The sequence below is a fragment of the Sipha flava genome, unplaced genomic scaffold, assembly GCF_003268045.1.
Source record: "Sipha flava isolate LNK unplaced genomic scaffold, YSA_version1 117_pilon_pilon, whole genome shotgun sequence".
In the NCBI taxonomy this organism is placed as follows: Eukaryota; Metazoa; Arthropoda; class Insecta; order Hemiptera; family Aphididae; genus Sipha; species Sipha flava.
In genome coordinates this window covers 572,903-596,603 of record NW_020271741.1, presented here as the reverse complement: position 1 = coordinate 596,603, position 23,701 = coordinate 572,903, and the positions used below count along the sequence as shown (strand labels likewise).

The window sequence follows — 23,701 nt, the reverse complement described above, 5'->3', positions numbered from 1 at the left end:
CTGCTAATATCCGGTGTCTGATTTGTTGTTGAAGAAAGTTGACATCTTCATATTTTGTTTCTGTTACCGCATGACTTAAAACTCCATCTGTTATACTTGGATAATATCCATATAACACATGAAACGGCGTGTCTCCAATTGTTTTGTTCACTGCATTATTTAATTGACATTCCATTTCAGCAATTTTCTTGTCCCATGTTGCTTCTGTCTCTGCAGTCACTTGTAATAATGGAACCAATGTTCCATTTACCCGCTACACTTGCCCGTTGGATTGTGGATGTCTTACTGAAATGAGAGAGTGTTTAATCCCTTGTTCCGTACAATACATCTCAAACTGTCTGGATTTGTAAGCTGTCCCTCGATCCGTGATCACTCTCCGTGGTATACCATACATTAATACAAACATTTTCATGACTTTGAGTAAGGCTTGTGTACTAGTATTCTTGACCGCATATAAATTTACATATTTGGTTAGATTATCTATTATCACAATTATATATGCAATACCCTGAGTACTTTTAATATATGGTCCTAAATGATCTATATTAACAATATCAAACGGTCTTCGACCAGGTTTAATTGGTTGCAATCTCCATCTTTGTGTTCCTCGTGGTATTTTAGTCAATACACACTCCGGGCAGCATTCTATATGATATTTAACATACCTCCTCATCGCCGGAAAATAATACTGTTCCAGTATCTTGTCCACTGTTCTATCAACCGCAAAATTTCCCATTTGATCATGAAATTTGACGACTATCGCCTTCCGCATTGCATTTGGAACTATCCACAATGAACGTAGTTCTCCTTTCACTTGAACTTTTCGATACATTATTCCGTTTCTCAACTCATAATTATCATTTAACTGCTGGTTTGCTGACTCACTTGTCTTCGAGAGAGTGTCTATTATATCTCTCAGTTTTCGGTCATTCCTTTGCATGGTTATCACATATTCATCTTCTGTCATGGTAAGCATCACACCCATTTTATTACTTATTAATTCAGTTTCGGTGTCGATTGGTTGTTCGATGGGTGCCCTGCTCAACGCGTCTATGTGAGCCATTTTATCACCTGGACGATGTCTCACTTCAAAATCGTACTCGCTCAAAAGTGTTGCCCATCTAGCTATCTGAGGATTTGACGTCTTTTTGGCATTTAGTTGAACCAATGCCTGGCAGTCTGTCACCACTGTAAATTTCATACCAGCCAAATACGGTCTTAGGCGGGTGATACTCCATACAACTGCCATGAGTTCCATTTTGCTAGAATGATAATTCTTCTCTACCGCAGTGGTCTTCTTAGATACTGCATGAACTAAGTGAAGTCGTCCATGAGTTCCGCGATGCAATAACATACCACTTAACCCCAGACTACTCGCGTCAAAATGTACTTCCGTCTCACTTGTCAGATTGAATATCTGAAGTATTGGGCTTTCAGTTAACTTCCTCTTTAATGTTTGAAATGCTTCTTCTTGTTTATGTTCCCAACTGAACGGTACTGTGTTCTTTAATAATTCACTTATAGGTGCAGCTATTTGTGCATACTTTGGTATGAACCGTCGAAAGAATCTTGTCAGTCCTAAGAAACGTCGTACTTCATGGCGGTCTTTTAGTGGTTCTATTCGTTTTATCGCCGACACCTTTTGAGCTCCTGGTTCTAATCCATTAGCTGACAAGATAAATCCCAAATAGGTGACTTGTTTAAAACCGAAATGACATTTGCTCATCTTGAGAGTTAGGTTTGCATTCCGTAGAGCTTCTAACACCTTCTGTAAACGACTTAACATATCTTCAAATGATGTATCCGGTATTAAAATGTCATCTAAATACCACATAGCGACCTTATTACGAAGTGGCTGCATTACTCGTTGCATTAATCTTGAAAATTCATAAGGAGCATTCACAAGTCCAAATACCATCCTTTCAAATTGTCCAGTTTCATTTGGTGTAATGAAGGCAGTTTTCTCTTTTGCTTGTTCACTCAGTGGAACTTGAAGGTATCCAGAGGCCAAATCTAACGTAGTAAATAATTTAGCACCACAAAGCGCCTCTAAATGTTCATCTAAGTTTGGAGTAGGATATACCTTACGTACGGTTTGAGCGTTTATTTTACGGTAGTCGACTACTAATCTGGCATCACCATCCTTCTTCGACACTAGAAGCACTGGCGACGCGTAAGATGATTTAGTTTCAGTCACTAGACCAGCATCCTTCCATTCTCGAACAATTTGATCAATTTTCGTACGTTCATCAATGGTAGTACGGTATGGTCTACTCACGACAGGTTGATTATTATCTATGATGTCCATTTGTATCAAATCGGTACACCCTAACTCAGATATACCAAACGCAAAACTTGTTCGATAACGATTTAATAGATTAATTAGTTGTTGTACTTCTTCAGGCGTTGTCGACGAATCATAATTCACCATGTTAGCTGTGATTTCTGTTACCTGATTTAACATTTCCTCCTTGACATCATTGTTGAATCGCACTTTACCAATTACTTCACCAGCAGGTAAACTAATATCTTCCTCTGAGTTATCATTTATCATTAAAACATTTAGGTTTTCATTGTTGATAAGTACATCTACCATTTTGGCACTCGAAGCTGGAATTATTTCGTTATCGTTTTTAATAACTACTCGATGTTCACTGTTCGTACCGGGTTCTTTAGGAACTTCACATCCACTATACGGAAATATCATACCATAGGTAAACTTCAGTTCCCCTTGAGTTTTGACAAATGACACGTCTTCGCAATCAATAAAGGTACGTCCAACAATAATATCATGACTTTGAACATGATCTTGAACTACTAGCAGGTTGACTTTCTCAGGTACGTCATCGATACGTATCACTGCTTCGGTTTCACCATAACTGGTTACACATTGCGCATTTCCATACACATACATATTAACAGTCTTAAGATTTATCACTAAGTTATAACTTTGAGCTGTTGATTGTTTAATAATACAATAAGCACTTCCTGTATCAACTAACCCATCAATTGGTTTTACATCGGCATTGACCAACATTTTATTTTCATTTATCATATTATCTTTAAATACGTCTGTTTCCAATAAAATATGTTCCTGCAATACTCTTTTGGAATTTCTACTTATTTTATTGCAGTTTGGACACCATTTTTATTTTTTTTCCGTAACATATTTATTTATTTATTTATATCTTCTAAGTGTCCACTACTATTTAACAATTCATTGAGTATTATTTTTGCATCATGAAAATGGTTTTTGTAGTACAATTGATGCATTCCAATATTTGTATACTGCTATATGTATATTGTATATCAGAATGAAGCTTGTTACTTAAAGCAATAATATTGATATTTGCGTCCAACATTGAGGTTCCGGATTCTACTGGTGACTTTTTAAAAAATCCACTTTCCAGCAGCAAATTACATCATTGTTGATAAGTAATGCTTGTTGACCCATGAAGAGCTACATCTTTGCATAATCTTATAAAAAGATTCATTTTATTATTATCAATATATAACTTTTAACTTTTTTTATCGAAGTAACTTATTGTTATTGCCACTAAAAGCGAATCAAAAGCACACGTGTTAAATATCAGAATTTTTTCTTTATTTACTTTAAAAGTGGGTAAAAGATTTCCGTTTTATATCACTGATAATGAAGTTGATCGTAATCCTGAAGTGTTTAGTACACGACGAATATCTGAACATGGACTTGAATATTTTGATAATCGTTTGGAATTTATTATTTTTTTTTTAATTTTGATATGGTTGGTCTGCTTTATTTCTCCAATTTTCTTGTGTCATCAGTTCATCTGTTATCATTATATTTAAATCAGATTTATCTGAATTGATACAAATATCATTATCACTATAAAATTCCGATTCAACATCATTACTTATATAACTATTTATATAAATTTCCTTATTTGTTTCATTCCCATTTATCATATCAATACTGCTGTTGTTTGATTTAAAATCATTTTTTGATTTATAATCTTAATTTTTGTTAACTTGTAATGATATGGCCATTTTCAATTCTTCTTCTATCGATAATAAATGTGAACCAACAAAACGGTCTGTGGTGCTAAGTGATTGTCTCAATTAATTTTTAGAATGAGAAAAATATCCTTCGACTGGTGCTGAAGTGGCCGTTTCATACTTTGATTTATAGTATCTAGCCATTATGTTTGTCCAGAGAGGAAAATCTTTCGTAATCCGAAGAAGAGAAGCACATAAGCCTGGTAAAAAGTACCCATTCAAACAATCACCACATGTATCGGAGAGAACTGCTACACGTTCTTTAATACTTTTAATAAATGTATCCATATTATTTGAAATATTATTAAGACATTGAACATTATTTTGAATATCTTCATTTTCTTCAACTATTTCTTGGTCATCTGAAATTATATTTTCTTTGAAATCAACATTAATTTTCTTCGACTTACGATCTGTTCTAGACGAATTGATTGAGCTGGGTGATATTATAAATTAAAAACTTAATTTTTTTATTCAGTTATCTTCTTTGGGAAATCCATCGGTACTTAAAAATTGATGAGATTACAAATTCTAAAAATTTGGTTACAAATAGTAACCAATTGAATTTTTGTAATTCACAACTTGTTTTGGACGATTCCGTTGAACTGGAGGGGCCAGCCCCTCATTGAGAAATTTACAATGACTCGAAAGGGCCGAGATTACAAATTCCAAAAAGTTGGTTACAAATAGTTACAAATTGAGTTTTATAAGTTACAACTTGTTTTGGACGATTCGGTTGAATTGGGGGGCCAGCCCCTCATTGAAAAATTTACAATTACTCGGAAGGGCCGAGGTTACAAATTCTAAAAAGATGGTTACAAATAGTTACAAATTGAGTTTTATAAGTTACAATTTGTTTTGGATGATTTCATTGAAGTGGGGGGGGGCAGCCCCCCATAGGGAAATCGATAACTACACGAAATTGAAGAGGTTACAAATTTCAAAAAGTTGGTTACAAATAGTTACAAATTGGGTTTTATAAGTTACAATTTGTTTTGGACGATTTCCTTGAATTGGGGGGGGAATGCGTGAAGTTAGCCCCTCATTGAGAAAGTACCCGTAGCTTGAAAAATATGAGGTTACAAATTCTAAAAACTTGGTTACAAATAGTTACAAATTAAGAAAGTAATTATTATTTTAGAAAGTATTTTTTATAGTGGGGGGCTAACTTCACACACGTCGATCTAGGACATTTCGGCGTGAAGTACGTTTCGGCGCCAGGTGTTATTTTCTAAAATTATATACACTATACTAATAAGTTATAACATTCGTACTGCTCTACCTTATCGCAGTATAACTTTAATAAAAATACAATAGCTTTATCGTCTTGGGTTTTTTACATATTATTATCTAGTTTTGTTTGTATTGGAACTGGTGACACTAAGATAATTGCGTGATTACTGATCAGTATTCCTTTTACTTCGGTGAAGTTATATTATTTTACGTTTACGTTTATTTATCGTCAATTGTATTTCATAATGGAAACATTTCGCAATCGAGAAATCTTTGTTCACGATGGGTACATGTATATTTTTGATAAGTTAAGTACGGACGGCAAAAATAAGTTTTGGCGGTGTCCTTATAAAGATTTATAAAGATATTATATAGCCATATTATCATTTTTAAGAGGTATCGCTTACAATTTAAGCATAACACATTTATGTACTACATATTTATTTTATTATTAGAGTGACATATTGATATTGTATTATTAATTTTATATTTATTATTTACTAAGCACGATATTGTCATATTGACATTTAACATAACAGACCTATTTTATTATTTATTTTATATTTGTTATTTATTAAACAGGACATATTTTTTTTTTTTAAAATTGTAAATTTTTTGACAATATCTATAAAAGTGAATTATAATATTAATTTTATAGAAGTAAATTTGTGTATTATGTAAATTAGTGTAATCCAGTGCTGAAACATACCTCGCGCCGAAATGTCCGTGTCCGATTTTAGGGGATGCCTTTGACGTTGGAAATATAAATTGATAAATAATATTGATATCTTCAACTTAGTTATAAAATTGTCATGCCTCAAAATCGAAAAAATGTAAATAAAATGCTTAACATTTATTTTGAAAATATTCATCTTGTTATAAAAACAAAAAATACTACTAGTAGGCTAGAACCTTTATTAAGTGTACAAAATAACGGGGAAAAATGTATCAAGTGACCTCAAAAAATCCAACGGTCTTTTGAAAATCTCATCATTCACCGGTAACATCCCAAACCAATCGGTATTTTTCACGAATTACAGTAGAATAATATTGAAATAAGTACTGAAGAGTTTAAACTTAGAGCAGTGTTTCTCAACCGGTGTGTCGCGACACACTGGTGATTCGCTGAGCAAGTCCAAATGTGTCGCGTGAAGTACTAATATTAAATGACAAAAAACATTATTAACACTATTAACAATTTACAAAAATTAATAGGTATTTGATATAATTTCCATGATAATAAAAATAGATTTTCAGCTATCGACATAAAATAAATTGTATTATTATCGTTGTGTTATTATTATTATCGTCATTTTGAACGATTAATCGCGTTCGAATCGCCTATTGTGTGTCATCTTAATTTATAAATGTTGGTTTTTGATATTTTCGTTTATTTTTAAACAGTGAATACGTATAGTATATTTATACTGAAAACATGCACCGTATCAATAACTCACTTTATTTGTATGCTCAGTTGTCATTTACTTCTATAGTCGAATAGACTTTTTCTTAATTTATTAACAATATTTTTTTGTTACTAAAACCTAATTTGCAGAATTAAAAAACGATCGCACTCATCAAATGAAATTTAATGAGCTCGAGCTAAACCAATTTTGGATTTACACAAAAAAAGAATATCCGAACTTAACAAAATTGGCTCATTCCGTATTATTACCATTTTCGACATCATATTTGTGCGAGGTAGCTTTTTCTGTTTTGAATGAAATTAAAAACAAAAAAAGGGAAAGATTAATTAATGTCGAAGAGGAGTTAAGATTCGCCTTATCGAAGATTTCACCACGAATTGATACATTATGTAAGAAATATCAGTCACAAATTTCTCATTAAAATGCTGTTTTACCTATGTTATATTTTTCTTTGTTGTTTTATATATTATAATTGATTATATATTATAAGTTTATATATTATTAACTAATTATAAATATTTAATACTATCTATTATTCTTATTTTTTTTACTATGTGTCGCAAAGTATGAAATATTTTAATAGTGTGTCGCCATTATACAAAGGTTGAGAAACACTCTCTTAGAGCGTTGTCGTATACAACAAAATAAAATTTTTTCAATACCAAATATTATACTTATGTACATATAGAGTATAATAGTAGTTGAATAACATCGGTATCATATCTTTTTTACATCATGTTTTTAATTTATTTTTTATTGTGTCAACTTATTTTGTTTACTGTTATATTTAGAATGCGAAAAAGTCGTTTGAGGGACAAAACCGACCCAAACTAGGCAAGTTGTATTGTTTGATAGCGTCCAATGATGTTGAATTCATCCGGGTACTAACTCCCCAGGAGAGCTTTATTCATTTCTGCGAGAAAACTAATTTAATTAAGCGCATTATCAATTAAAAGTTAAAAACAAAAGTGGTATCGGATATAAATTTTCGTTTGTATTTTTTTCTACACTCCGAAAAGTGCTTTTCGATCAGAAAAACACCCGACTGCTAATACCAAACAGTTTTTTTTAAATCTAATTGAATGACAAAAAAAAAACTTTCCGTACAATCCTATGGAGAAAAGTCACTTGGATTCAGTTATGGTTAATTTTTTTATAAAATATTTGTTTTTCAATTCGGTGTCAAAAAACATCATAAGTTATGAATAGTTAATTACATTTTCTAATACCACGGAATTCAAGTAATGACATATCGAGTTTTGTTAAAAAGATGTTTTTTCCTTCAAAAACTATCAATAATCTCATACGTTTATTCCGTGACAAATAATCTCCAACATTATCGAATGTGAATCATTCAACGCTAAAATTATACGAACACTAGAAACACGTAAATCGTGCTATTTTTCGAACTTAACGATCGGACGAGCGATTTCGTTCGCGCGAGCAGACGTTAAAAATACGGATGTGGCGTAACTTGACATTGGCCACATTGATATTTCGACAACGTTAATGTAATGTCGCGTGAAACCGGATCGATTGTCGGCTCGATCGTTTCCAAGCGTTCACGTTCCGTTAAATGACGTGCGGTCGTGCGCACGGCCTTCGTACCCATATACGTATAAATCGCCGTAATGAGTGGACGGAACGCGCGGTTTTGGCGTTTCAACGACGATTAACGCAATGCAATATGTTCGGCGCGACAGAGAACGCGTTTTGCGCGCGTTAATATCGACCGAATCTCACCCGTACGCGCCTTTGTACCGCAATGGTGTTTCTGTACGTGTCCTGTTATTGTCGCCCACGTGTGCACAGTATAGACGTCGCCGCGTCCCACGTAAGCACGATAATGCGGTATGGATTACGAAAAACAAACGAATCTCCCGAAACTAAAACATAATGAGCTTTATCGATTATTTGTTGCAGGATAATTGGATATTTTAGAGATCAATGACAATTATTAGAAAATATGAATTCCGTAAATTAGAGGCAACCACAATTTTACGCCTTTGTGAAAACAGTTTGTATATTATATATAAATATATAATATTCGAGTAAATGAGTGTATGAACCCGATTGTTCGGAATAAAACCAATGAAGTCCCGTTGCAAATGTTAAATGTAGTTGTAACGAGACAGCATAGTCTCATATCTATATCACATGTGTAGGTCTCGCCCTTGCGGAGCAACAATGATTTACGCATTAAGATTATCGGTTAATCTGATATCAATAGAGAGCGCACACGGTGTACATCCGCCCGTGCGGTCTAATCGTTAATTACGCCTTTAAGATTATCGTGTAATCGATTACCGATTACTAATCTTAAGAGATAGCGTGGCGGCGGTCGTCGCCGTTTGTGACCCGCATGCTATTCATACAACACCGTATGTTATTCACATATATCACGAGTACCTGAGAACAGAACAAATATATATATAAGGTCATCAAAACGGACCAGAATTCTACTTCTTCCGGTGGGCGATGCCCGTTTCCACCAAAAGTGTATAATTCCCTTTTCCATCAATATCCGTTTCCACCAAATGAGATATTGACCACGTTTTTACCAAAACAATTGTATACTATGCTTAAATTAAAAGTTATAGCACAGAAATAATTTTATTTAATATATACTATTAATTCAATAAATGTGAAGGCATTATATAATATATACAATATAGGTTGTTGGAAAATTTTAAATTTTATTTAAAAAAATGGTCAGATATAAAAAGATGAAAAAATAATATATTATGATATACGATACCTTAGTTATATAAATTGTAATATATATATATATATAATTAGTTGATATTTGTTAACTGATCTAATAAAAAATTAAAAGTTGTTTAGTACTAGTGTTTTATTTTCACGTTTACTTTCGATAATTTTAACCATCATAGAATTATAAATTTTAAAATTTACGTTTTATTTTAACACACACGCAGTTGTAATGTACTATTTAAACTGTACCATCTTTTCACTTGTTCATAAATTATTTGACTATTTAGATATTATAATGGTTAATGGACATAAAAGTACATGCATAAGTACGATAACGGTTTTACATACAATTAAATACAATAAATGTACAATATTCGTTGATTATATTGTGTGTATATCTATATATATTTAACATCAATCCGAAAAACTCATAAAAAGTATAGGTATTTTATCTTATTTGGTGGAAAAGGGAAAGATACACTTTAGGTGGAAACGGGTATTGGTGGAAAAGGGAAAGGTCTACTTTTGGTTTTTTGGTCTTGGGTAATGATTGTATTATGTAATCATCCATTTCAAAATATAAAATATAACACCAATAAAATAAAATTGAAAGTCATAGACAAAATTATGAAAAATATGAAGACGGTCTGACGATGGACACGTTGTAGATGAGAGTGCGCTGTGTACAGTACAAGGTTTTAATAAATAATGTACGTTTCACGCCTAATATTTATTTTGTTGTACAATAATATTATGTAGACACATCAAAGTACGAATTCATAGAATTGGAGTCTGGTAATGTTAATTATTTAGAGCAGAGGTTCTCAAACTTTTTTTTTCGCGTACCACTTAAGTATATTATCAATCAGTCGCGTACCACTGATGATTAAAAATAGAACAATAAAAACTTTACATAGTTAAATTTATTAGTGTTTAAAAATTAAGATATGAATTAAATAACAAATTTTCAATGAGACCCATGGATTTGTAGATTTGATATTAGCGATGAAATATCTGGTTCAGTGTTACTTAATTTTAAGCGTAAATTTGGTTCGAGATTCAGTTTGTTTCGAAACTTATTTTTTACTTCGATCATTGAGGAGAATCCAGTTTCGCAAAGATAAGTGGTTGTGAATGGTAATAAAAATAACAATGCTTTTTTAGACAGCAACGGATATTCGTTTTTTATCTTTATCCAAAACTCACCCAATTCTAATTTAGTAAATTCCATTTTCAAACTTTCATCGCATGACAATTCTATCAAAGATTCTTTTTCATTGTTTGTTAGTGTCTTAGGAATATCATCCAAATCCAAAATGAATGGGTTTCTTATCCAAAAAAATTCAGAATAATCTTCTTTAAAATATTCTTCAAACGTTGTTTTTAGCATTTTGCAATGGTGTCTTATGTTTTTTACGAGATCAGCTTCCACTTGAAGTTCATGTTCTGTCACAAATTGTTCCAAATTAGGAAAAGACTATAGGTTTTCATTCGAAACATTATTACTTATCATTTCAATTATCTTAATAAATGCCTTAATTTTGTCATTCATTGAAAATCTGTTTATTGATTTACCTTGTAAACTTAAATTTAATACATTGAGACGATTGAAAATGTCTGATAAGTATGCCAATGTTGTTATCCACAGGTTATCTGTCAATTTATCTTTGAGTTCAAAATTAGTCTCTCCTAGGAATAACTGAACCTCAGAATGTAGTTCAAATAACCTGCTAAGCATTCTTCCTCGAGAGAGCCATCTCACTTCCGTATGTAAAAGCAATTGAATGTGATCACTTCCCATTTCGGAACACAGTTTTGTAAATAAACGAGACTGTAGAGCCCGAGATTTAATAAAATTGACTACCTTTATGGCTTCCTGGAGTACTAGTTTAAATTGTTCTGGCATACGTTTTACTACTAAAGCTTCCCTGTGGATGCTGCAATGTATGAAAGTACAATTTTCTGTAACCAATTTAATTTTACTCGCAACACCTCCATGTTTACCTGTCATAGCTCGAGCACCGTCAGAACAGAAGCCAACACACTTTTTCCAGTTTAATCCATTTTCAACAAAAAAGTGGTTCAACTTTTTAAATATTTCGTCAGCGGTAGTTCGTGTTGATAGTGCTTCACAAAATAAAAAATCCTCTTTAATTACAGTTTGAAATACATACCGCACGTAAACCATAAGTTGAGCATAGTTTGATACATCTGTACTTTCATCAAGTTGTATGGAAAAAAAAATCACTATTTTTCACTTGATCAATTAATTTTTCTTTAACGTTTAATGCCATACTTTCAATCCTGCGGCGAACTGTATCATTTGACAGTGATATCATATCAAGTTGTTTAGCTGACGGAACACCTAACATACAAGTTACCATATCTTTTGCCGCCGGTAAAATCAGTTCTTCGCCGATGGTATGAGGTTTTCCACACTTCGCTATTCTTAAGCTCACTAAGAAAGATGCTTCCACTGCTTTTTCAGTACTACCGCTAAAAGATGATATAATTTTCTTCGTGCTTTTCATCTCAGACAATTTTCGAACGAAATAGTCCTTTGGTTTGTTTTCTAACGTCGAATGTTTTGTAGAAAGGTGACGTTTTAATAAGGACGGTTTCATACATTGGTTAGAAAGAATTTCAAAACAGATAACACATTGAGTTCGAGGTTCATTGCTTACGTCTATGACCGTGAATCCAATATTAATGTAATCAGGATCATATTTTCTTAAACATTTTCTTATTTTCATAGGATAATTCACATCTTGACTTGCGCTTTCCAACTTTGAAGCAGAACTTACTGGACAGTTTTCAGACGTAGATTTATTGTCTGTTACTCTATTTAGCCACTTATCCATATTTTTACTTTTTTAGTACTGAAATAAAATAATGTACGAAAATATGTATAATGTACGACAAAAATATTTAAAGAGATAAACTCGACTGCTAACTCGTTGACTAACACCAACAAACTAAACGGCCGAAGAAAAAATATTTAGTATTCATATAAAATAATTAGATATATTATAAAATAATCAGAATTTATATACGTACATATGCGATAAATATCAATGATTTTATACGATATCTTATTTATTGACGTATTTCCCGTGAAATCTAACCTTTATTATTTGAGTATTAAAAAAAACACATGACCTTGTAAAATCATCGCTACGCTAAGAATCTAATATTAATTGTTTTTAATTTTCCGTCCTACCACCATGCGGCCTTCCGCGTACCACCATGTAGTCTTTCGCGTACCACTAGTGGTACGCGTACCACAGTTTGAGAACCGCTGATTTAGAGCACATGATTACATGAACAATGGACATAATGGACATAGGTGCTACCGACTAGATTTAACAATCGATAGTTTTAAAAACAATAGAGTCAATCGAAACTATCGAATATTATTTTATACATGAATATATAGTCCGAAAACAATCGAGGTAATCATTTAAACAACTGAGTGAATAGATAGTTTAAACTACCAAATAGTCCGTTAGTTTTCACTCGATAATGTCTATATCCGGGTCCAGACGGAGCAGCTTTTGCCGCGCGGCTTTCGTCGGCCCCGTGCCGCGCAGAAAATACGCATCCACACGGTGCGGAATTTATTTTTCGATTTGTTATTAATTAATAATTTGTACCCATTTAGAAAATAAGTATTGATGCCGAGAGGCTTTGTCGAAAATACGTCCACACACACGCGGCATAGGCGAGCGGCATAAGCCGCGCGGCTTTCCTTTGATATAGACCGCCTACTAGGCCGATCGGAAATTATGCCGCGTAGCATAAAAAAAAGCCGCGGAAAATGTATTCAGACTCATGCCGTGCAGCAAAAGCTGCTCCGTCTGGACCCGGCCAATCACTACTAGTTAGTTAATTGTTGGAAATTGTTGATCGAATTCTTGCAATGCCATTTGATGTCTGCTGAAATCACTGAACATTGGAAATCAATCACTAAGTCACAAACCACAAGTACAAAACCAGGCATATATACTTCTTTTTAGATGATCCAATAAATTAGTTGTACCATTAGATTTTTTATGGTTATTTTAAATAATTTTAAAACCTACAGTAAAATAGATCCGGAAATCGAAGAATCAAAAAACAAGAATTGATACTAATTCAGTATTACTCAAATTCAATGATAACGATCGATTGTTTCGATAGTCGATTGTTTAAGTATTCGATTGTCGATTGTTTAAATAGTCCGAAAACAATCGATTTAATCGGTTAAACAACCGAGTGAATAGATAGTACTACCGAATAGTTAGATAGTTTTCACTCGGTAGTGTCCATCACGAGTTGATATACGTATCCCGTATAACACGTATAATCTGGTATTCAGACAATTATACCTTTTTCCCTGCTGCTCAACAGCCGCCGTACGGAACGTCGCCATCGAGGGTAGCGGAGATCAACGTCAATTTCAGAAGCATCCGAGGAGTCAAGGAGCCGTCGCCGTTCGAGTTTGAACGAACCACCACTAGGAGAAGTGCCCGCTCGACATCTATATCCGGAGTAGCAGAGTTTCCTGACGTCATTTCCCTACCGGCATTATACGACATTCAACGAAGCATTGCCGTGGTCCGCAGTGCTGTTATTTCCCTACATACTATGTGTCAGTGTGTACTAGAGAGTCATTCGATGCTACCATAAATGACGCTATATTTTAGCATAGCATACTATGAGTATCACGTTGGTAATTGTGTAAATCTCCTAGTACGTCCACTGACATAACAGCATTGTGAGTTACCCGAACTATTATCTGAATGTTGTAAACCTTTGTGAACTCAGTAATGAGTAATATTTATTGTAAATATATATTCATGCATACCTGTGCGATTCTTATATATCCCTCTTATTATATTGTAAGCAGGCACGGATCCAAGAATATTTTTTTGGGTGGGCCCATAAACTTAACCACAAAAGAAAATACAGTAAAATTATGATTTTATTTAATGAATCTCTTATTTTCGAATATTCTAGCCATTCGTATTTTGAATACCACGAAATATTAAATGATCTCTGTTTTCCGCCGATGTTTCGTCTTGGAAACGTAATGTTGGGTTGATTTGGCCCTTTTTCAATGTTTTGACTAATATCAAAAATATTGTTTTGAACATCGCGATCAATGACACCTATTGAAGTAGAAGATTTACGAATTTTTTTGGAAGTAACAGATTCAATTACAGATTAATCCGATTGTAAAAGGGGCACAAGAAAATGTTTCATGGCCTATAAAAAAAGTATTTATAAATAAAATAAAACAGGATTTTAGAATCTCAGATATAAAGAGTGGTAAATTGTTCTTATATGTGAGTAACTATTTATTACAATAATATAACAAACTACGTATATATACTGTACATATATGTATTTGTTTTCGTGTAAGTATTCAATAATGAATAATTGCACAATTTGTTAAATATAAAATAAATAGGTATGCCTTAACAAATAGTTAAAAAAACAAAATAAAACTTACCTATTTGGTGTATGTGCTCAGCACGTCAGCAATTCGTGGATGGATTTCCAATAAATTTTAATATTTAAATTGTTTAATTAAAATGTGGATTTAAGTATCGCTTATTGGAAGTTGACAGCAGACAGAATAATATTACGAGTACACGTGTCATTTAACAATATTTGCTGATCGGGTAGGGTCCAGTTTTACGTACACTTATTATATCTTATCGGGGTTCCATTAGCGTTCGAATGACGACAATTGATATTTAGATAAAATCACGTTAATCACACGGACAATTACATGTTATTAATAATAACTTATTATAAAAGGTAGATATATTGTTATTTTGTTACTCACCATGCACGATTAATACGTTTTATCTGATATATTTGATAAAATCAATTTTAATGCCGATATTCAAAATTACAATTATTGTTTTTGAAAATTTTGGATGGGCTCGGGCCCACCCAGCCCACCCTCTGGATCCGTGCCTGGTTGTAATATGAACATTTTTTATTATATATTATTAAAATTGTAAACATTTTTATTATATAAAGTTAGCAAAATTAAGAAAGTGTATATCGACTTTTCGTTTTTTTACATAGGTCCTTACAAGTATTATTGTATTGGGCAGTGGCGGAGCTAGGATTTTCTGAAGGGGGGTGTTAATTGTAATTATTAAATATTATATATAATATGTACAAACTACAACTTTTATTTTAATTAATTAATATGTATACATAATATCTGTAATAGAGATGTAATGTATATTCGAATTCGGATAGCTTTACCATAAATTATTCGAATATTTGACTATTCGAATATCAGTATTCGATGCTACAATACCTATTATTATTAAATGTTTTGTGTTGCACGAAAACGTAAACGAATAATTTTCGTCACGTATTGTCGCAATCGCGATAATGTTAAACCTGTATATATGTAATTAGTATTATTTCATATTGAATTATTGATTTACCTATATTCCTATAAAAATGTAATATAGTGGTTCCCAACCCATGGGCCGCGGCCCACAAGTGAGCAGCGAGCAGGTGGTACTGGGCCGTGAATCATATTTTAGTAACATTACTTACTTATTAAATATCAGCAAGTGAAGAAGATTCGTTGATTGAACTCTAATGTGATCAGACTCTAAATTTGTTTTTTAAAACTACACCATTATTACCATTATACTTAAATATTCGGCGAGACTTTCCAGCAATTTCTAAAATTTTACTTAGAAATTTGGTGGGCTATATTTCGACAACCTGTGTGTCTTTGTGAACGAGCTTTTTCTACTTTTTAAAAAATAAATGTAGGAATAAATTGAATTTTGAGTGATTTAAGGCTAAAACTTTTCATTTTTAATCCAAATATTGATTCTCTCATTGGGAACAATCCAAAATTACATTAAATTGTTTAACTCTTGAATAATCTACTTCAATGAAGTTCTATTTTTTGATAAACAATTGTTTTTTAATAAATAAATTGTAATAACTGACGTATGTGCATATTATACATATATAACTATTGGTGGGCCTCAAACATTTTCTACGAAATTGGTGGTCCGCACTACTAAAAAGGTTGGTAACCGCTGTTGTAATATATGATACGACTCAAGGGGGGTGTCATATCTACCAAACACCCCCCTTGTATACGCCACTGGTATGGGGGACCACATATCACATGATTGATATTAGAATAACACTTATAATAGGCACTAGTAGTACGATTACAATAGCTAAAGAATTATGGGCATATTCCTAACAATGCGTAAATACAAAGCACACGATGGAATATAACATACATGAAAAGTGGTTCTGCAAAATACAGAATATACGTGGCCAACCAATTACGTAATAAATAATCCAGGGTTGGGTGCACAATATTAATTAAAGTATAAATTAAAAACTATAATATTAGATATAGGATATTTGGCAATTACATAAATCAAACAATGACCGGGTCAAGTAGGTTAACCTTTTTGAAAGAATCACGATATCTTACACAGAAACGGGGTAATAAGGTAATTCCAAACAGACCAATGAGGAAAGTTAGGTGGCGCAGAACAGAACTCGACTCTTTTCGACGGTTAGATGGACAGGATAGGTGTGCGTGCACCGACAATATAAAAATAATCATTCGTGCATGCGCGGCGCTGTGTGCGTTTCGATTGTACTCGAACTTCGAATTAAAACGTTAAACGTATTAAAGGTCTGAAAGTATTCGTAACTATAAATACGGATAATACATTTCGATGTGAACTATTGTCGTTATGTCTGGGGTTTACTTTGACGAAAATAAGTTGCACGTAAAAAATTAAAATAATAAAAAAAATTAAATAAAAATGTTTAAGAATCATCGAAATAGACATTTTAACGGACTTGGCTCAATATTCTGATAGTATTTTTTAAAAAAAACATTTTTGAAATATCAATAAAGTCATTCAAAATTATAGTGACTTTATTGTTTACTCACCACACCTACGTAATAAATCACTATAGAATTACTATTTTATAAGTACGAATTCAAGTGATTGACGTTGATGCACTTCATGGCGACAAATCAAAAAAAAATAATACGTAAAGATTTTTATGTAAACTGGTTGAATTGTATTGTTATTTATAAAAATAGGATGTTATCAAACGGTAAGTCTCAGTAGCCAATTTCATTATCTCATTCGTATTATACATCCGACCAAGAAGATTTATTCTAGTACCACATTACCCTTCTTAATCGATTTTTTTATTCAAATCCCTAAACAAAGCGAACTATTGAGAAACGGATGTAAATACACGCTTTCGACAATAAGACACAAAAAACTCGATCAATAGTAATACTTTCTATACTGTATATACCATCGGTTTGTGTGGCTGCTTTAAGTTTTAATTCTTCTTTTATTATGCATTTATATCCCTGCGAGTTCATCGTAATGAAATTACTTTAATCAATACACGATAGTACATAAAGTTCGAAATCCATTTAATAAAACCGATTGTTTTATGAACAACAGGATTTCCTGAAGGCTCTATCCATTTGAAAATAAAAGTACACGACGTGAAAATGAATTTCCTAAAAAAATATTCAGTACGTTCTATGCGATTCAATAATTTAGTACAGTTTATCCTCGGTACGGTAAATGCCGATGAAATATATTGGTCACCACAATTATTAATTATACATTATATTTATATTTTGTTATACGTTTATACGCCACATGAAGGACGTATTAATTACTATTAAGACAAATTAAACATCATTGTAAAGTTATGAATTTGGTTTTTAAATGTACTTTCAAAAATTAAATTACTCGTAAACTCCCAGTCTTAGTTCTCAGTTAAAGCACGGACTTTTAATGTTTAATACTATAAGAATATTATATTACCTTATATAAGACTTTATATTTTCTAGTTTTATAATATATTATGCGGTTATTAAATATAGCATGCTTCTAATCCTTTGTAAATATCACACACGTGGACTAAAAATAATCACACCGTAACTCCGTCGTTGGAAAAATGTCATAATAGTAACTTCTTGGCGCAGTTATATCGCGTTGAATATTGAAAGTAAAACGAAAAATCTGATGTTAGTTTGATACATATATTGATAACCTATATTTAAACAACACAGATAAATGGTTGATAAATCTTACCGATATAATATAAATATATATTTGGTATATTATTTTTTTTTATTTTAATGTGATAAAATTGAACTATAATTTATAAAAAAAAATATTTCAAAAATAATATTTGATTCTGAATACAGGTAGAATGGAAAAGTATTTAAAACACTATGTCCAAGTATTTTTTTTATGACTATTTAGAATACGTATTTGAGTACATGTTAAGTGTTTGAACACTTTTGTTCGAATACTTTTACTCGAGTGCTTTACAAGACTGCTGTCCGCACGTCTCCGGGACTGGGTAATTTACCAGACGCGTGTACTCGCAAATGGAAGTAGTGCGACGGATCACCTGTAATCGATTTGGTCCGAAGACCAGTGTAGTGTGTGTTTAAAATATTATAAATGTGTGTACGACGATATGTTTCGTGCATCGCGTGTACTTATATTGGAACTGAACAAACATCTGTAAAAATAATGAGTAAAAAGTAAAAATGGTAACTGCGGTAGATGGTTCAATTCCATAATACACATTTCAAATGCACTACAATCGAAATTTACTAATATAATAAGTTGAAATACGTGTGTCGAAGACGACAATAGTTTTCTGAAAGCTATCATCGATTGAATAACTTAAAAAACAATCTGACGTCTAAGAATACCTATACCAACAATTGCCCTTGATTTCCAACTGGTTATCAGAATTCTGATTTTAATCTATTTTTTATAGATATTATTTATAGATTTTATATATATTTTTTTAAGTTTTCTATTTTAATCTATTTGGTTATCACAACATCGGCAGTTAGATTTACAGTCGATATTTCATTTATCTATAGTATTCACAAGATACCTGCACCGGCACTGGAGACAACAGCGACGAATTTTACATATTGCCATGGTAACGTGTTTATACGTTTTTGCTATTTAAAATTATTCATAGGGAATTTGTTATTTTCACATAACGTCGAAATTTTAAAGCAATAATCGCTGTGCTAATGAAGAAGGATGAATATAATTTTAAAAGTACAATATAATCGACAAGTCAAAGAAAATATCACCTTAAAATATTTATATGTCGTTTTTAAAGATTTATTTTTAATATGAACCTATCGAATTAAGATGTAAAAACGTATAATAGGCGATGTAAAAAAAATTAAAAATTATGAGAATCTGATGTGTCTCCATTTATTTATCAGTATTTTCTATTTTATTTTTCCACGCATTGTTCATAATATATTATATTCCCCTTGAACAGATTATGTTTGGTATTCACGTAGATCTGTATATAGCTGCAGCTCACCATTCGGCGTGACGACGGTTTTGTGCGTGTCGTTTATTAATTTGTATTTATTAAGCCAAATAAGTAAATTCATTGTTGTATCATGTACTATTATTATTTATTATCTTGTTATCTCCCAATTGGAGTGAATTTTTAATAGAAGTTGTAGAAAACCAAAGCATTCGTATTAAAAATATTGTTAACACAATAAGGAATTTATCGATGACAATATTAAAATCTTCGAGAAAACATGTAATGAGGAACAAGAAAATGGATTTCGGGCGTAGATGAATATGGTGTGTTGTCAGTGATATTTTCGTATGGTTTTCGTTTGGAAGCTCTCTTGTTATGTGTGAGTTGAGTGCTGAATGATGATGGAGTTCATTAATTTAATGTTACCTACGATTTTCGATATTTTATTTTCTACGTGTGATATCCTTTATTCGAAGCGATATGCGTAGAGCGTCTTTGGATGGTCATGAAAGAGATTTGTGCACCCCAAAGAATAATAATTGTGTACATTTTTGACACACCAAGGGGACTGGTAGTAATATCCACTTGTACAAAAGCACCCCTATTGGTCAATGACATTGTGGAGGCGTGAGTTTTTTTCTCGACAACTGTATTTAATTTTAGTGTAGTGAAATAAATCTATTCATTTTACTATTCTTATGATAACTTTTAAATTGATTCGAAATAAAGGTAATGGGCATTTTGTGATGTGATGTATAATATTGGATGACTCGAATAACTTCCTGCCTCACATCCGTTTAACAGACTTGAATAGGGTGACCATACGTCCCATTTAAAACGGGATTGTTCCTTTTGACTTTGAACGGGACGTTTCTTGACCCGTTTTTAGAATAGGGTCCCGTTTTAATCCCGTTATTTCCATAAAAATTGTAAACCAAGAGTAAAAAAAAAAATAAGACATGTCATATATATATATATATGTACTAAGAACTCATGTGCAAAACTTCTAACTAAATCGATACTAAATGTGAATAGTTTAAAAATGTACATTACTATTTATAATTAACGATATTCGGTATAATAAGTAAATTAGGTATAAAAAAAATCGAACATAGTCGTGCAAGAACTTGTGTACATTGCAATGATTTAGTGTTACTAATGTTATAGCCACTGTGTATCAGTTCTTTTTATTTAAATTGTTGTGAGTCGTTAGTGTTATTACTTTTATTGTTTTTTTTAAAATTCCTAAAAAAGAAATATATGTTCATTGCAGTGGCATAGAGTGTGCGTATGCTGTATATGCACAGCATACACTTCATAAATTGAAAAAATAAGTTTTTTTATATTAATAATGTAATATTTTTATAAAAAAAATGTTTGATTGTATTAATTTAACGTTTTGTATATTTCTTCGAATATTTCTTTATATATTTCAAGTTCATTAGGATTGATTAATCCGTAACACTACGGCCGCATCGCGCTATTGTCCGTTATATTTATATCTAATGGCTAGTACCTATCATATAACATGTTCATTATGTACGCAGTATGCACGTTGGCGATTGCATACGGTTACAGATATTCAGCGATAGCTATTTATATTTCTTATCGATAATATTGATAACAAAACATAGAATGCTCGCGGTCGAGTTTTCGTCACTCGTGTATGCAGGATCAATATTGCATACGCTATCGCATAGAGCTGTCTATCGTGTATTATGCCGGCTATATTGCTATAGTTAACAATTATTATTTAAAGTTGTAAAGTGCGTATTATTCATTTTATATTATAAGTGTGATATATCGTTTTTAAATAAAAACTAAATAAATAATAATGAATACAAATAATGCAATATGTGAGTGTGCAATCGAAAAATTATTTTTAAAGCCTTTCAGTTCACTTAATTTTAATAAGAAAAACGTATTATTGAGTCAGGAAGACCCACACCAAAATTACCTAATTTAACGACAAAATCAAACAATTATGTACGAACCTTTAAATATGAGTATTACTGAACATATAAGTGGTTATTGGGTTGTAAAAAAACAAATAAACTCTATTGTTGGCCGTGTGTTATTTTTTCTCGTGAAGAAAATGTTTGGACTAAATATGGTTTCAACAATCTTAATAACTTTCATCATTTAAAAAGTCGTCATGAAGCCTCTAAAAATCACATACAATGTTTGATAGATTTAACTAAATTTGGTAAAATAAGAATAGATACTTGTTTTAGTGAAGCTTTCAGAAAAAATATCGAAAAACATAATGTTACAGTAAAAAACAATAGACACATATTAAGTAGTATGATAGATTCAACATGTTTTTTAGCTCAACAAGAGTTGGCATTTAGAGGCCACGACGAATCAGATTCATCTGTTAATAGGGGTAATTATGTTGAACTTATTTACTTAATGACCCAGCGTGAAGAGTTGTTAAAAACACATTTGCAACGTCCACTATATTTACTGGTTTACCAGGGGAAATACAAAATGACTTGATTCAATCAATTTCAAACGTTCTTCTTAAACAAATTGAAAATGAAATACGTGATACTCCGTTTGTTGTTTGTTCATTATGGATGAGACAACCGATATTGTTTCAAAGTCACAGTTGACAACAGTTTTGCATTATGTTAATACCATTGATGGTAACGGAGTTGTCGTAAGATTTTTGGGATTTACTGATGTTAGTGAAGATCGATCAGCGAAAGCATTATCAGAGAATGTATTTAGTTTTATTTCAAAGTATGCATGTGAAGAAAAATTAATAGCCCAAACGTATGATGGGGCAGCTGTTATGTCCGGGCAACATAATGGTTTGCAATTGTTAGTGTGTTCGAAATATGAAAATGCTATTTTTGTACATTGCTATGCACATAAATTAAATATTGCCTTAAAACAGTCAGTTGAGCATTGTTAAAATATTTTTTTCAACCCTTTCTGGTTTATCGTCTTTTTTTTTCAAAATCTACCAAACGAGTACATGCACTTGATAATGTAGTTAAAAAACGTTTCCCATCAGTAGCTCCAACAAAATGGAATTACAACAGTCGACTTATTGAAATGATGGTTGAATATAAAAACTAGATGTTATAAATCTAATGGAATCAATCATAGAAAATGCCCACAATTGGGATTTGGAAACATTGTCTTCTGCTAAAGGGTATGTGGCAATTCTTCAAAGTTTTGATTTCAATTTTTTCCTTAAATTATTTTCAATCATTTTACCACAAGTAACGATTATTTTTGAAATATTACAAAAAAAAGTTTTTAATATTTCTTATTGCTCAAAAAAGATTGACGATTTTATTGTTTATTTAAATACTGTCAGATCAAGTTTTGATGACACTTGGTCACAGTTAGAAATTATAAATAATGAAGTTGTACAGCCTCAAACTCACCGTTCAAAAAGGCAAAGATTTAATCAAGTTTATGGAGATAAAAAAAACTAATTACAGACGACTATTTTTTGAAAGAATTGACGTTATAATTAATTAGGTAAAAGAAAGGTTTTCAAATCTTAATCAATTACAATTTTTCGCATTATTAGACTTTAAAAAATTTAGTCTATATGCTAATGATTTTCCTATAAACTTATTCAATTTGTTGAAACAATTATACGGTAAATATTTTGATTTACCCAAACTAAGAAGTGAACTTTCGATTGTCTACTCAACGGAAAAATTTCAAAAACCTTATGTTCACGATCTTTTAATTTATGTAAAAACCACCGATTTAGACGAAAACTTACCGCAAGCAACAAAATTGATTTCATTGATATTAACTATTCCTGCTTCTAGTGCATCAGCAGAACGTTCATTCTCGGCCCTTAAAAGAATTCATTAGGAAATTCCCAAGAACAAAATCGTCTTTCATCATTATCAATGTTGTCAATAGAAAAAAAAATATAATAGTAATAATAATAATAGTAG

At 31.8% G+C, this 23,701-nt stretch overlaps 2 protein-coding genes across 2 annotated transcripts in view; one reads left to right on the top strand and one right to left on the bottom strand.

Moving 5' to 3' along the window:
* The window catches only part of LOC112693728, a 55,071-nt gene that overhangs the window by 4,598 nt on the left and 26,772 nt on the right, over window positions 1–23,701 (top strand). The gene's annotated exons all lie outside the window — the stretch shown is intronic.
* Window positions 3,751–12,271, bottom strand: LOC112692864 (zinc finger BED domain-containing protein 5-like). Its single transcript, XM_025567682.1, has 4 exons — window positions 11,707–12,271; window positions 10,986–11,621; window positions 10,617–10,856; window positions 3,751–3,839 (listed from the first exon to the last, which is right to left on the bottom strand). Exons 1-4 carry the CDS (start codon window positions 12,269–12,271, stop codon window positions 3,751–3,753), a joined length of 1,530 nt encoding a protein of 509 aa, XP_025423467.1.

Excerpts from the sequence above, each read along its gene's own strand:
- LOC112692864 (XM_025567682.1), bottom strand. The coding sequence starts at position 12,271 with ATGGATAAGTGGCTAAATAGAGTAACAGACAATAAATCTACGTCTGAA. Across the intron at positions 11,622-11,706 it reads AGTTCGCCGCAGGATTGAAA|ATGTATCAAACTATGCTCAA; the intron begins GTATGGCATTAA and ends ATGAAAGTACAG. Across the intron at positions 3,840-10,616 it reads ATTTACTAAATTAGAATTGG|ATAAATCTGATTTAAATATA; the intron begins GTGAGTTTTGGA and ends GTATCAATTCAG.